At 40.1% G+C, this 14,720-nt stretch overlaps 2 protein-coding genes across 4 annotated transcripts; one reads left to right on the forward strand and one right to left on the reverse strand.

Annotated features, from left to right (window-relative positions):
• The first annotated feature begins 205 nt into the window (after positions 1 to 205).
• LOC110001249 (C-X-C chemokine receptor type 3) lies at positions 206 to 4,350 on the forward strand. 2 transcript variants are annotated; one of them, XM_020656707.3, is made up of 4 exons: positions 231 to 311; positions 698 to 760; positions 1,360 to 1,698; positions 2,025 to 4,350. In XM_020656707.3, exons 1-4 carry the CDS (start codon positions 237 to 239, stop codon positions 2,754 to 2,756), a joined length of 1,209 nt encoding a protein of 402 aa, XP_020512363.2. In that variant the 5' UTR covers positions 231 to 236; the 3' UTR covers positions 2,757 to 4,350. The 2 variants fall into 2 exon arrangements, with proteins under 2 accessions (XP_020512364.2, XP_020512363.2); XM_020656708.3 differs by lacking the exon at positions 698 to 760 and having other exon boundaries at positions 206 to 311.
• A 1,051-nt stretch (positions 4,351 to 5,401) lies between these two features.
• LOC110001250 (C-X-C chemokine receptor type 3) lies at positions 5,402 to 9,844 on the reverse strand. Of its 2 annotated transcripts, XM_020656709.3 has the most exons (3): positions 9,702 to 9,844; positions 7,236 to 7,637; positions 5,402 to 6,803 (listed from the first exon to the last, which is right to left on the reverse strand). In XM_020656709.3, the coding sequence occupies exons 2-3, from the start codon at positions 7,626 to 7,628 to the stop codon at positions 6,075 to 6,077; spliced, it is 1,122 nt and encodes a 373-aa protein (XP_020512365.1). In that variant the 5' UTR covers positions 7,629 to 7,637; positions 9,702 to 9,844; the 3' UTR covers positions 5,402 to 6,074. The 2 variants fall into 2 exon arrangements, with proteins under 2 accessions (XP_020512365.1, XP_065813566.1); XM_065957494.1 differs by lacking the exon at positions 9,702 to 9,844 and having other exon boundaries at positions 7,236 to 9,602.
• Between the last annotated feature and the right edge of the window lie 4,876 nt (positions 9,845 to 14,720).

A 14,720-nucleotide genomic window follows, 5' to 3' on the forward strand; every position in this document is an offset into this window, starting at 1 on the left:
AAAATAAAGGATCAGTTTAAAAAAATCTATGCATAGTTCATCTTAAATGTACATTTTTTCCATATTCTGTGCTTCTAATTAAACACAAAAAAGCGGTGTATTTTTTTAGCCACTCTTGATTGAATTAATATTTGACATACAGCAGTTAATTTAACCCTGCGTTTTATTTTGAAAAGCAATTACACGGCAGACTCGACTGTTCAGATGGCTTTGAAGCATAGACTGGAAGATTTGTCATGAGTGGCGATGTGCGAGGAGGGTGGACAGTTGACGGATCAAAACAATCCAGTGAGGAAGCAATTAAAGTTCATGTAAGTCCTCTCCGTGTTAATAAAAGTGTATGAAGAGACTGCATTGACGGGAATAGTGTGCAGATTAAAAAACTTCCAGTTCGTTGGAAAAGAAACGAAGCCTTTCTCAGCGTCAGCTAATTTGCAGTTTCCCTTTCTATTCGGCGGTGGATTTGTCTTGTTGATTCAACACGAACCCATTCTACAAGAGATTTGCCTCTATATTAAAGTGTCGTGGTGGCTGAAGTGTGTTCACATTCATGCTGTCGGTTCAGTTTTTGTGCTTTTTTCGGCTCGTTTGACGGGCTCACGACAGCTGCAGGAGCTCGTATACGTCCTCCCTCCAAAACACTGGACGCTGGTTTTCTCATCCAAAACAACAAAACCTTTTTTTTTTTTTTTTAAAGCGTCATCAGTTCACATCACACAGAGATTTGTGTCCTGTAGACCTGCAGCTGTTGTCTTTTACGGTAAGAAAAACACTGTTATATTGGTATAAAGCTTTCAAATGTGGATGTGTTAGTCCAAGCTATTGGATAGGCTTCATGTTGACTTTTTTGATTAATAACCTACGCGTTTATATGTTATTTCATTTTTAATCATAATTGCAGGACAACAAAAACCAAGCATTTCCTTTCTGTTTCCATTTCCGCCTCTCTTTCTATTCATATAGTCATATCTGATTTCTATCTTTGTAAACTCGCACAAGCGAACTTCTGGTTTCGTGGCGTGTTTGCATATATGCTTCACCCACAATAGCAGTAACAATAGATCACAGCCGCAGTGCATTCAGTAGGTTATTTAGCTGTGAGAAGAAGTGGGTGTGAGAGAGCAGAACTAAGGGGAATTAGACTTTCCGTTTAAACCTATTCCCCTCTTGCCTAATACAGTGACATCGCACCATGTGAGTTGTGTGTAATTGTGAGGGTGTTTATAAATGCTCGGCTGGACTTTCCAGACTTCATTCTCTTAACTGACTGAGCTACACTGAGAGAAATCATTTGCAGCATTTTTTATTTATTTTTTATTCCTTTTTTGTTTGAAATATCTTTTGTTTGTTTGACTCTAGATGGACATGGACGTGGAATTCGGTGGATTATTTCTCCACAACTCCACCTATGACTATGGTGACTATGAAAAGAAAGTTGAGCCAGTTGGCGGCACAGCAGTGTTCGTCTCGGTTCTGTACTCGTTGGCTTTGGTTGTTGGTCTGTTCGGGAATGGAGTCCTCCTTGGCGTTCTGGTTCTGAAGAGGCGATCCTGGAGTCTTTCAGACACCTTCATCCTCCACCAGAGTGTCGCAGACGTCCTGCTGCTGCTGACACTACCCCTCCTGGCTACACAAGCCGCTCAGTTTGGATGGTACTTTAGGATTTTTCTCTGCAAGTTCAGTGGAGCAGTCTTTAATGTAAGTACTGAGTGATGTGCAGAACAGGCCCAGATTGAGGATCTTTATTTTATTGAGGCTGTGAGAAAAAGTAGTTTGGGTGGATTCTGTCTGGCTGCAGGCCATTAGTTCTTGTCTAATCAGGACTCTTGACAGGCAGAGTTTGTTGTACTTCATCCTCTTATTGCGCAAACATTCCTGCTTTGACATCCATATTTCTCCAGACATCCCAACATTTCTGGGAAGAGGCGAGAGGAGGGGGTCAGAGTAAGGAAAGGGAAAGTTAAGTGATAAAAATGGCAGATTTTTAGAGATCCACAGCTTAAGTTTTCCTTTGCTTTTCCTAGACCAACTTCTACTGCGGGATCCTTCTGCTTGTGTGCATCAGTCTGGATCGCTACCTGTCCATCGTCCACGGCATCCAGCTATACTCCCAGAAGAGGGACAGGTTTGTCCACATCAGCTGCCTGTTGGTCTGGCTCATCTCTCTGATCCTTCCAATTCCTGACTGGACTTTCCTGGTGGTTACACGAGACTATGAAGACCAAACTCTGTGTGTTCACTTCTACTCTCGAACAGACTGGCAGCTGGTGTCCCGCCTTCTCCATCTCACATTGGGCTTCCTGCTGCCCACAGCTGCCATCATCATCTGCTGCTCATTTATTCTGCTGCAGTTTCAGCGAAGCTCAAAAGTCCTGAAGACGCAGAGAGCCTTCACCAGGGTCATCCTGCCCCTGGTGGGTGTCTTCTTTCTCTGCTGGACGCCGTACAACATCACACTCACTGTGGACACGATCAGCAGCACCGGAAACACTGAAGGTTCCCTGCAAACAGCTCTGATGGTCACAAAAGCTCTGGGCTGCGTTCACGCCTGCCTCAGGCCTGTGCTCTACCTCGGGCTGTGTGGAAACTTCAGGAAGCGAGCGCTGACCATGCTGAGATGTGATACAGTTCAACATGACGGCCCACTGTGGGAGCTGTGTGTGGGCGATGAGGCCCCGTCTGACCAGAGTCCTGACGAGGTTGAGGAGCAGAAACAGATGAGTGTTGATCAACAGGTTCAGTCAACTCATTGTTGATGAAAGTCCCCTTGTGTGACTCAGAAAAGACATGAACAATGCTTCACACCTTTAGGGAAGTCGTGTCATGTGGTCAAGAGGTGGAGGACTATACCCGGTACAATAAGAACTCCCTCAGATTGCAGTTCAATGTGACAGTTTCCGAGCCGCGTCATGGTATTGCAGTATTGCACAACTGTATAGCCTGTCAACCACAATCATGGGTTTTTTTTAAAATTAATATTGTATTTGTATTATTGGATGTATTACATTACTTTATATGTACAGACAAATCTTTGTGTCATTAGACTGTTTTTCAGGTAACACAATCATGAAGCTTATCCATCAGTGTTTTAAAGGCTCTTATGTTTGTGAATTTCATTTAACAGTCCGACATGTTTTATGACTTAACTGCTGCGAGCATATCAAAACTGTTTCGCTTTCCTTTTTACTGAACAGCTTGAGGCAGTAAAGACTGTGTCAATTCCACAATTGCGCAGTAAATGTGTGGATGCCTGAGCATGACCTGAGTGTATTTAGAGAATTCCCCTTCAGTGAATCCCACAGCCTTTTTTTTAGTCTCTCTGACTTCATTGTTACGACATGTGCGGGTGGACTGTAGGACACAGCATGACACAAACAGGTGGTGATGTCATCAGTCAGGTGACAGCAAGTGAGACAGAGCGAGGAGGAGGAAAGAAGCTCTCTATGGCGGCTTTATGTTTACTGTCATCTAAAGACCTGTTTGTTCAGTGGAGAGAGAGAACAGTGCCACACTTTGTAAGGGCAATCAACTCGAAAAAGAAGAGTGTTGTTTGCAAATGGAGAAAAGAAAGAGGAGTTAAAGAAGATAAAATCCTGTTTTGGACATCACAGCACAAATAAGTGGCTTCATCTGTAAGCTGCTTAACATGTTATGGTCTGCTTAAGGCTCAAAGCAAGACAATCACAACAACACACATAATGTGACCTGAAAGAAAGTATGTATTTTCACAAATGGGTGTTTTTAAAAAGCCAGTCAAGAAATGTTTTAAACAAGAAAAGACTCTTCCTCTTCTTCTTAGACAACCTTTTTTTTTTTTTTTTGCTGTTTCTGTTTCAACTAGAATGTTGTTAATGTTAATCTACAGCCAATAAAAAAAGAATGGTTTAAAACTGAGACTTGCTGGTTGACTGCAACAGCTTCAGCATGTCAATAGCATTGTCGGTTATTATTAGGTTTAAGTGCCGCATCAAATTGAAGCATTATTTCCTGTAGCAGTTAGAGCTTATGTGTTTAGTAAAATAGATTCAAGCTGCTCTTCTTTAATGAGTAACAACCCTGCTATCAGTACAAACTCTAACCTTATTGCACTCTCCACAAAACAAATAAAATAATATTGACTCGACACAATTTACCCCACCGTAGTTTAATGTCTGCCGGTCATGGAGATGACTCACCAGTGTTTTTTCTAGCTAGCACGGTGCAGTGTTTGGTGTGAGGATATCTACTATATATATGCCACAAGTCACTTGTCTCTGATGTCATCTATTTCTTGTAACTTCTCTGCTGCTTGTTGCTACCTTGTTTCAATTTCCTGTGAAAACAGAGATAACATTTCCACTGAAACCATAACGTGGGTGTCAGGTTTTTTTTTAGGTTCCTTTTTGTAGGCTCTCCTTTGTACTCACTAGATCCTCACCATAATCATTCAGAGTATGAATGCTCACTTTAAATATCTAACAAGCTTAATACCTACACAAATGAGAGTGAAAATAGAAAAACATGTTGCACATACACTTCCTTTAAACTCTAATAGAAGTTTTGTGCAATCTGAGCCACAACCTTCAACTCATTGTAGGGTATATGTTTCTACCGATTGTTTATCGTTTCTGCTCACTAAGTAGGAACAATCGTGCAAATATCAGTTTCTGAGAATAGCCAATAAAGATATCTTTACAATACTAGCAGGGCATACAGTAAGCCTCAGTCATAATGTATTGCTTTGTCTACAGAAGCAGCTACATAAAGGAAGAATGAGGTCAGTATCAAATATCAGCTGGTTTGTAATAAGCCCCCAAAAGGCATCTGTAAACAGAAAAGATCTCACAGCAGCCTTTCTGACCATAGCACCAACAACACTACAAATTTCAAGGTATTTTTTTTATTATTTACCAAAATATGACATTTAACTTTTCAATACTTTCCCTGTAAAAATGCACATTTCTTTTGGTATGTTTCAAAGCTGTTTGTGCATCGTCAGTTTGTGTTTGTCTTCAAATGCGATGAGTTTTGAACTGGTTATAAAACAATCTTAAATTAATGGTGATGCTTCTATATGACAAACACAAGCAAACGAGATCATCAGGAAGAAAACTACCTATTTGTCTATTGTTCATTTTAATGCCCAAAACGGCTGCTGGGGGGGTTTACAGCATGCTGCAGAAACAGTGTTTACATTTACCACGGCAAAAATACATTTTGAGTGATACATTTAAATGTTAAAGGAAGAACAATACGATGTTCTAATAAGACTCCCTACTCACAACACCTGCACGGGACAAAATCTGAAAATAAAATAAGCCGCACCGCTTTGACCACAGGGGTTGCAAGGTGGACACAACCTGAACTTTCCTTTACAGGAGAATTAAAGGTTGCCTTATTTTAAATGTAAAACACTTTGACAGAGGGTATAAAATTTTATTAAAACACCACTTATTTGTACACCAAAAAATAAATGAACAGTACAGTAAAAAAAAGTGGTAAAAAATTAAGTCTCTTAACATTTATCAGAAAATTGGTAAAAAGCTGCAGTTGCAATGTTACATTTCAGCTACCATAATGCAGTGACAAACAGGAAACGTGACATTTCTGCCTTACAATAACAATACATCAGACAAATACAGAATAACACCTCAGAATAACTTTTGTACAATGAGTGCTTATTCTCATGATCAGCTGCCAATGAATCGTGGACTACAAGAAGGGGAAGGGAAGCATGGCCTGCCACAGCTTTACACAGGAATTATTGAGAAACATTTAGCCGTGGTAGAACAGACTTGAAACATAATGCAATAACTGATAAACAATGAAAACAGAGTTCTTGGAGCTTCTCTAAGCACATCCAAACACTGAAAATAGCACTCCTCAAGTAGCAACGTTTTAATCGTAGCCTGAACATATAACGTACCATGATTTAATGTCAGTGGGGCCAAATGATCATGATGTTGTCTTGAAGAATACCTGAAAGAAGCGATTAAGAATGTAAACTCATTCGAATGAATTAGAATCACTTGTCAAAATAGGAGGCTACATCCAATTCTCAGAGTCTATGATCAGATGTCTCTCTCTCTTCTTCCTCAGACAGCAATGGAGTTTGAAGTGTCAGGAGAGTCTGACCAAACGGAACTTCTCCTGCTGCTGCCAACAGATTGGAATGTGGCATTTCTCTTCAACTTGCAGCCTAGAGACCTCAGGATGTCCATGAGCTGACGCCGGAACTTCACACCCACAAAGGCATACAGGATGGGATTGAGGCTGCAGTGGAGGTAACCCAAAGTGGAGGTGACTGTCTTAGCTTTCTGCAGGGACATACTGACTCCACAGGTGGGGTCAGAATGAAGTGTGTCCACGAACAGTGTGATGTTGTATGGCGTCCAGCAGATAAAGAAAACCACCACTACAGACACGATGACTCTGAAAGCTTTCTGCTTTTGGAGGGAGCCTTTGGCGCCGCACTTAAGCTGCCGCAGGATGCAGGTGTAGCAGAAGATCAGAATAGCTGAAGGAAGCAGGAAGCCAACTGTGTGGTAGAGCAGCCGCGATGCCAGCCGCCAGTCACCTACTTTCACCCCAAGTTTGAAGTACTCGCGAACACACTCTGTTTTTTCTCGTCTGTCATTGACCGCAGCCTCCAAAAAGATCCAGTCGGGGATAGAGAGGAGCAGGGAGAAGAGCCACACTGCCAAACAGCTGATGTGAACGACCCAAGGATTCCTCCGGGAGTACATCTGGGTAGCGTGGACGATGGAGAGGTACCGGTCCAGACTGATGCAGGCCAGGAGAAAGATCCCACAGTAGAAATTGATCTATGGGGACAAAGAGATTCATTAAAAAATCACTGAAAGTTCAAGAATATGCACTTTGTTGAGGACAATGTTGGCAATTTGTTAGCAATGACTGTTTCCCCACCAAAAATATGAACATTTTTATCACACTTGTATCAGAGGGAAATTCTGTTTGGGCCAATACACAGGGGCGTGTAGAGTTTTTTACATGTGGTGGCCCACCTAAGGCACTGAGTCTTGCAGGGGTGGCATGAGGAATATGTGTACGCACGCACACACGCACGCCTCTAAGAAGGCATATAGCCAATCAATGTTAGGATTTTGGGGTGGCACCAGGGGTGGCAGTCAGAATTCAAGGGAGGCCCACACCACAACTCTGGCCACGCCCCTGCCAGTACAATTCTAGGTCTCCAGTTCAGCATTTGTAGAACTTCCCAGCTGCAAATCTCTCACCGTAAAGACAGCTCCGGTGATCTTGCATAGGGGGGTACCAAAGGTCCATCCCTGCTCTTGATACGCCTGTGCAGCCCAAAAGGGAAGCGTCAGCAGCAGCAGGACATCTGCCACACCCAGGTGGAGGATGAAGTTGTCTGTCACACTCCATACCTTTCGGCTCCGAGCCAGAACTCCCAGCAGCACCCCGTTTCCAAGGACACCCACAACGAAGGCCACTGAGTACAGAACAGGGATGAACACCGCCTCAAATTGCCTGCCCTCGTTCAGGTCACACACGTCCCCCCCATCACAACATCCATCCTCATCACCATAAGAGTTGTTGTCATATAAATCACTCAAACCAGACAAGAGGCCGTTTCCAGTCTCGATTATCCTGCCACCGCCGGCCATTTGTGCACTCTGCAGTAAAAGAAGAAAGTTTGTGTGTTAATCAGGTTCAGCATTTGACCTGTGTAGCCTATTTTCAACCACAAGGAGGTGCTATCTGTCCATCTTTTTTTCTTTTCTTTTTTTCTTTTATATATTTATACTTTATTAATCCCTGAGGGAAATTCTGGTTTACACTCTTGAGAAATGGGTGTGGCATGTTGAAAGTCATCTTATTCTGTACGCTAAATACCCCCATACCTTATTTTAACTTTGTATAAAATTAAACAGTTTGTATGTTTCTTTTGCTCTATCTTGCCTACAGAAATGTAGCCTGTGACTTTATATGAATTAACAGCTAGAGAAAATTGTGATCATTTTCTATTTCTTTGTGTGTATGTTTAGTTGTGTTGTGGTGGTAACAAATGGGGAACAGAAACTAATCCAAATGTCTAAAGTGGTATTTGACCTTTAGTCTTGAGGCACTGAGATTAACTAATCTAATTTTACCTTCACTTTTTATTTAATTCAGAAATGATCGCTTGTTTAGGAGTCTGTTTAAGCCTAATTATTTTTAATCTCACACATGTCGTTGCTGCGATGTTTGATTATGGTTTTTTTAATGAATGTCACATGTCAACTGTCGAGCAACAGACCACATCACAGTCTTACCACTGACAGTTTAACACCATGATTGCTGACAGTGATCTGAAGGTGTGAGAGAAAAGAAAAAGGAAAGACCAAAGATAAAATCTATATAATAAATGTGCTGCCTGAAGATGAATTTATGTCTCTGAGACAATACTCATTTAGGCACGTATATGTTTTTTTTGTTTCGGTGATGTGCTGGCATGTTATTTAACCTTCACCCTTAAATGACTAATTGAACATTTTCTGGTTTCTCTTTATAGCCTCAGTGTGTGTTTCAGTGGGCACTGGCTATATGTGGAGAGTACAATCTACTATGATGCAATTCCTGCTGCCATTGGCTGCCACAAATGCAACTACTTAATTAAAGTAGTGAGTTTAAAGTGATTTATTCTGTTAGAATTGATTGGTTTTAACATGTACCTGGGTTTTGCCATTAATTTGAGTAATTGCCAGTCAATCACAGGGCCGACATTCAGAGATAAACAGCCAGTCAGCACTTTCATATGTCAGAGAATATTTTCTGACTTTCTGCAGGGGGTTGCGAGGGAGCCAGCCACTGCCACAGCCACTGCGTGTGCATTGATTGTGCCCTGTTTTTCTTTTACAGGTGTGTTAGGATGTTAACTATAGCGTGAATGTTGAAAGCAAGCAGCTATTCTTGTGCTGTTGTTGTTAGATGGGTTGTAAATGGTAAATGGACATACATTGTCAGAGCAAAGAATGAACATCTTTGCCAGTAGTAAAAAAATAGATTGACAAACTTCCCCATTTAGTTACGTAAATGTTGGCAGAAATGTCTGTATTTCGCTGCCCTGGATAGATTTCTGACAGCTAATAAAGAAATTGAACATGACTGCTTCATCAGAATCTTGTGGTTCTCTTGTGTGAGCCGTTTTCTGATAAAAGTTATTGGCTTGGCATACTGACATGAGACAGGAAGCTGAAATTTCAATGAAAGCATCTTTCTCAGAAAGCTGTGAAACGGCAGCAACCATCGGCAACATAAGATATTCTCACCTGATTGAGATGAGCTCTTTGACATACATACACAAATAAACATTGTTTTTCCTCATCCTTCATACATAACTGAGGTTCATTGGCATTCAACTGCAGGATTAGAAGTTTAGCTTGAGCTTTTCCGCATATTCAATATGTTTCATAAATTGCTTAGATAATTTGACTTTTTCCGACGCAGCATTGACTAGCTAACAAGAGGAAAAATAGGTCCTTATTTTACATGCATTTTAATTTTACAAATTTTACACGTGTATTTTGCTTTAAACATGTTTGCATGGTGACAGACTACAGAGTAAAGCTTGCCACTATGCTGGTTCCCTGCGCTTCTTTTATGGAATACATGTGCAGTTACTTATGACTGCAAGCAATATTCTTCAGCTTGTGAGCAACAATGTACATCATCTAAAAAACAGGCATTTAATAACTTACCAAATAGCAATCCTCTGGTATGGTCCTCAGTGAGGGTGTTTTTGAGCCTGTACAGCAGAAATGAGCTCACCCTCTGATTCTTTGAAAAAAGACCAAAGAGGAAACAGGCGGAGCATCTCATACAGCTGTCTCTGCTATAGGATGTAATGTGAATTAAACATTTATATTTCTACATCAATATTATTTCATTTTTTAAAGGCCCCTAAAAATCCTACTAAAATTGTTTTTTATTGTATTTTGATGAGGTCCCTTTTAATAGCAAATCTTCACTACACTGACTTGTATCAATGCACTATTTTTGCAACAGCACCCACAAAGTAACCAAAGAACTGTTTGGACCTGATCGGACTCTTTTTTATGTAGCCTACTACCAGCATAGCATATATGCCTACCATGTTCCGGGGCGATATTTACTAACAATTAGACGCTAACAAGCTAACAAACAACATAGGTTACAAAGATGATGGCACTAGGCTAAACACTATGTTGTGTGAGCTGGTCACAGATTTTGGTGCACAACCGAGCGGTGTTACAGTAAAAACCCCTGAAGTTCCTTGAGTGTCCCCTTGAGGCTGGCTGCTTACCGGAAGTCACATACACACCCATTTAAAAATGTCAATGTTTTACAGCAGAAATTAAGATGTTTACAGCCTAGTTCAAAGAACGAAATTGGTCTGATTAGCTTATGTCTAAACCGGCACACACTTTATGGGTTACACATTTTTTGAGAACTCGTCTGTTTTGATCTTATGTAGTTCTTTACAATAAGGCACATAGCCGACCTGATTGACAGGTGGACACAATGTTCCAGGTTATCAAGAGGTGTGAAAACCTGCCTCTTGTGGTTAGGTTGGCTGAAAGTTATTGTAAGACAGAAATTCCAGCATGGCTTGCCGATGATTGGACTCCAAAGTCCCCTGCACTAACTTTTTATTCTTTTATCCCTCTTTCAGAGGGTAACATGGACGATTTGGATGGTGATTTAAATTGTTGAACCAGGTTTATGTTCCAATATGAAGAGATATGAGACAACCTGCTGAAAATGCACACATTTATAGGAATACTGTTTGGATACAGTGTTTGCCATATGTTAATCGAGGGACTTTACACAATGTATTGATATGAATATGCTGAAAGAAAAAGATCCCCCTGTGTGTGGGTTGGTTGTTACTCTTTCCAAATTAGGTGAATAATATTTCCACTGTTTGAATCTGAAGCGTTGGCGTTTAAACTAAATGTCTAGTGCTGACTTTGTTGAAAAAAGTTGTGACAAACTGTGTTCATTGTCAATGTAGCGACACATGCAACCTCTGAAGAACATCTGCTTTTACAGCTATTCTGGTCTTGGTAAAAGTTTTACTTTCAGGTGCACAACACTTTCAGATCACCTTTGTTTCAAGAATCACTCTTCAACTTCCTTTAAGAACCACAGTAGAGACTAACCATAATCACACCATTCGCCCAGATTACTGTGTGAATGAACTCTTTAAAGTTGAATGTTTCTCTGATGTGCAGATTCTTTCATTATTCTTGTGTGTATTCACACAATACCATTTTCTTTTTCTTTTTTTTAAGATTTATTTTTGGGCTTTTTGTGCCTTTAATGGAGAGATAGGACAGTGGATAGAGTCAGAAATCAGGGAGAGAGAGTGGGGAATGACATGCGGGAAGGAAGCCACAGGTGTGATGAAATAAAAAATAGCATTATCTGCATTATTCTGTTAACAGCCTTGTCTGGCACCTTTACCCACAACATGGTTTGACAGACGTATAAAAAGTAGATATGAGAAATAAATCTTCTTCCTGAATGTCTGGGTTGCTGTCGTAGGTCATATAGAAGAAGTATCAGTATTAATTTCAGTCTGTTTCATTTCCATTTAAAAAACTCCTCACAGGAGCTTTAAACAGACTAGTCTGGCTAATTTTCATTTTAAAGCTATCACTTGGAGTTTAAGACCTCTGGTAGTCTTCATGCAGAGTGTTTATCTTACATGTACCGAGTGATTGCACAAGTCAGCCTGATGTCTGTAATATGCTGAGGTTTTGGAGGAATACTTCAACAATTGCATAGAAGACAAAGCAAACATGGATGTTAATGTTAAATTTAAAGTACAATAATTCCTCTATACACCTTTAAAAACTTTGATCCTTATGATCTAATATCTAATAATACCTTGATACTTAGATAATAGAGTAAAATCTCTATGAATCATGTCCCCCAAACATTTTGATATCTGCAGACAATCTCTCAACATCATGATCTTTATCACACCTTTTTTTTTTTCTCGGTAATGCTTGTGTTGACGCATCCTGTCATGCAAAAGGACACCTGTGTGATATGCAGCGTTTGTTTGCGGTTGTCTGTTTCTTCTCCTGTGCAAAGCTTTACATTTTCCTGTTTTTTTCACAGCTTTGTCTCTTGTTTGTATAGCAGCGTGTTTGCGGTGAGAGGGGCTGATTGGAGTGAACACCACAGCTATACAAGTCTGACTATTTCAACCCACTTTTAGAAAAAAAAAAAAAAAAAAAGATCTGGAAACTTAGTGTTTTTGTAATTTTCATCATCCATTTCACTCAAAATGGAAACTGACTGCATAACAAATGCAAAATATCTCATGTAACATTTTATTTATTTTAGGTTTTAAAGTCATTTAACCAGGAGAACCTCATTGCGAGTAAGAATCTAATTTAGAAAAGTGTCATGGCCAAGAGGGTTAGCAGCACAATAAACAAGGTGCAGACATAAAACACAAAGAATCATTCATCATCAAACACAGATCATCATGTCCTGAGTCTCAGAGCAGAAAAGTCATTATTTAAAACATCTACAACCTGAAGCATCTTCCTCCAACACTTTCAGTCCACATTTTAAAATGATTTAAAGAGACCGTACTTTCAATCTTTTCAAGACGCACTCTGGGAACAAATAACACAACAGATTGTGAAGATATTGAGTGAGTTGGTTTATTATTGAAAGCCTCAATGTGGTTTTGGCTGTTTTGATGCAAGAATGAGTATTTCTTTATCACCATCTGTTAAAGTATCGTTTTTCGTGCTACCATTTAATCTAGTCATCTTTTTAAAAGTTATCTTTAGAGTGAGAAAAAGTATGTTAGCTTGTAAGAGTGCTTCCTAATTTAGCCCGTGCTTATGACAGTGAAACCATGGCTTGAGGAAATGATATGTTGCCACATGTTGTTTTTGATTCCTGTATTCCTGTATTGGTTTTCTTAGTAACCGTTTTGCTTTGTTAAATAGCAACCAATCATTTTACGCAGCCAGTCTTAACCTAACTCAGTTTCAATAAAATGTTAAAGGGTGCATTTATCTTTCATTCCTGGGAAGATGGTGGGGAGATGATCACCGCAAATAAACAGAGGAACTGTTTGAGGAGATTCATTTACCTTTAATGTCAATTAAGAGACCAAATATCCAAATGTGTTAAGAAGTTGCAGTTGCGCTTCATGATTTTAGGTTTTGTTTCCTCTCCGTTTGACCCCTTCCTTCCTTCCTTCCTTCCTGCAGATTCTGGTTTCAAGTGGTTTGTTTCACCATGTTGTAGGTTAGTGTGCCATCATAACATCAAATACAATGTTTGTTTTTTTGCAATGTTGCGTTCAACATATTCCATTTCTTAGATCATGTTTTTGATAATGTTTTCTCAACCACCATAGTTTTTTGCATCTATCCCCAGTACAATATCCATATAATAAGTTAGTATGTCACCACAGTTTGCCTTCCTGCCTAGATCTGTAGCCTACATCCTCAATCACTTGTTGCCACTCTAACATTCTTGAATTGTGCATTTGCAGTCTTATTTTCATGTTTGCATTGGTGACTTCTGGAATTTCTGAGCAAATAGTCACCTGGACACCTTCACTGATTTCTTCAACTTCCATTTACATTGTTTTTATTAAAGTTGTTTTCCAGTTTAATAGTTAATAATGCTCTACATAGCCATGAATCTGGTCTCTTTATATGTGTTGTTTCGTGAATTTGTATCAGGTATTGTTCAGTGCAGGAGCCACCTTTCTGCAGGCTGGTCCAGTTCAGGTGTGTAAGCAGTAAACTTTTGATCTGGAGACTTGTAAAAATCTAACCCTTAAAGTGTAATTGGAAAAGACAAATCAATCTCTTAAAGTAGCCTAAAACAACAGTATACCCAATAGGGAGGTATTCAGCCTCCATTTACTAGAGACAACCCCTCGTCCCACATCCTAAATCATATACTGGTGCATGGTCCCACATAAATCTGTTTAGAATTTGGCTTTCTATCTCGGCTCTATAAAATTCACTCCTGCTGGCAATCAATCCTAGAATATGTGGTGTGAGTGTGGGCAAATACAATTTAAAGTGCAAGAAGTAGTTGTAGTTAGTTTGCTGTATGTTAGTGAACCAAAGCTGAGGAAGACTGGTATTTAATTTGTTTTCCAATAAATGTGATAATATATATTTAATAATACAAAACATTCCTTCAAATCATGCATAAAAAAGTCTCACGTTAGATGAGTCCTATACCGGCATCTGCTGGCGAAACACGATATAGGGTGCACGAAAACAAACTCATTTGCCATAGAGCCGTGGACTTGTGCTTGCCTTGTGGGTGGAGTCCAGGGCCGGCCTGTGGAAGAGGCATATAGGTCAATTCTGGCACCAGCCTTCCAAAGGGGCCCTGACACAAGAAGAAAAAGAAGGAAACATGGGTTTAACTAACCCCTAAATATTATTTTATCTAATGTAATTCTCATGCTTTTATTCAGTTATATAACAAAAGAAGCCAGGAAAAAATAACTAATTCACCTATTTAAAAAGGCCCTAGTTTCTTGCTCCATTCTCAACCTGATGCATCACAACACTGCTTACCTGCTCATTGTGGCGGAGGAGGGCAGACGAGTTTTCAGAAGGCAGTGAAACTACACTGGGGCACAGAGACTGCACCAAAGTTGTTGAGGATTGCCGTGAGATTTGCTGTGCTGCACCTAGGTGGGTATATGGTTGCACCCCCACCCCTTCCTCAGG

Source organism: Labrus bergylta, chromosome 8, assembly GCF_963930695.1.
Source record: "Labrus bergylta chromosome 8, fLabBer1.1, whole genome shotgun sequence".
Lineage (NCBI taxonomy): Eukaryota > Metazoa > Chordata > Actinopteri > Labriformes > Labridae > Labrus > Labrus bergylta.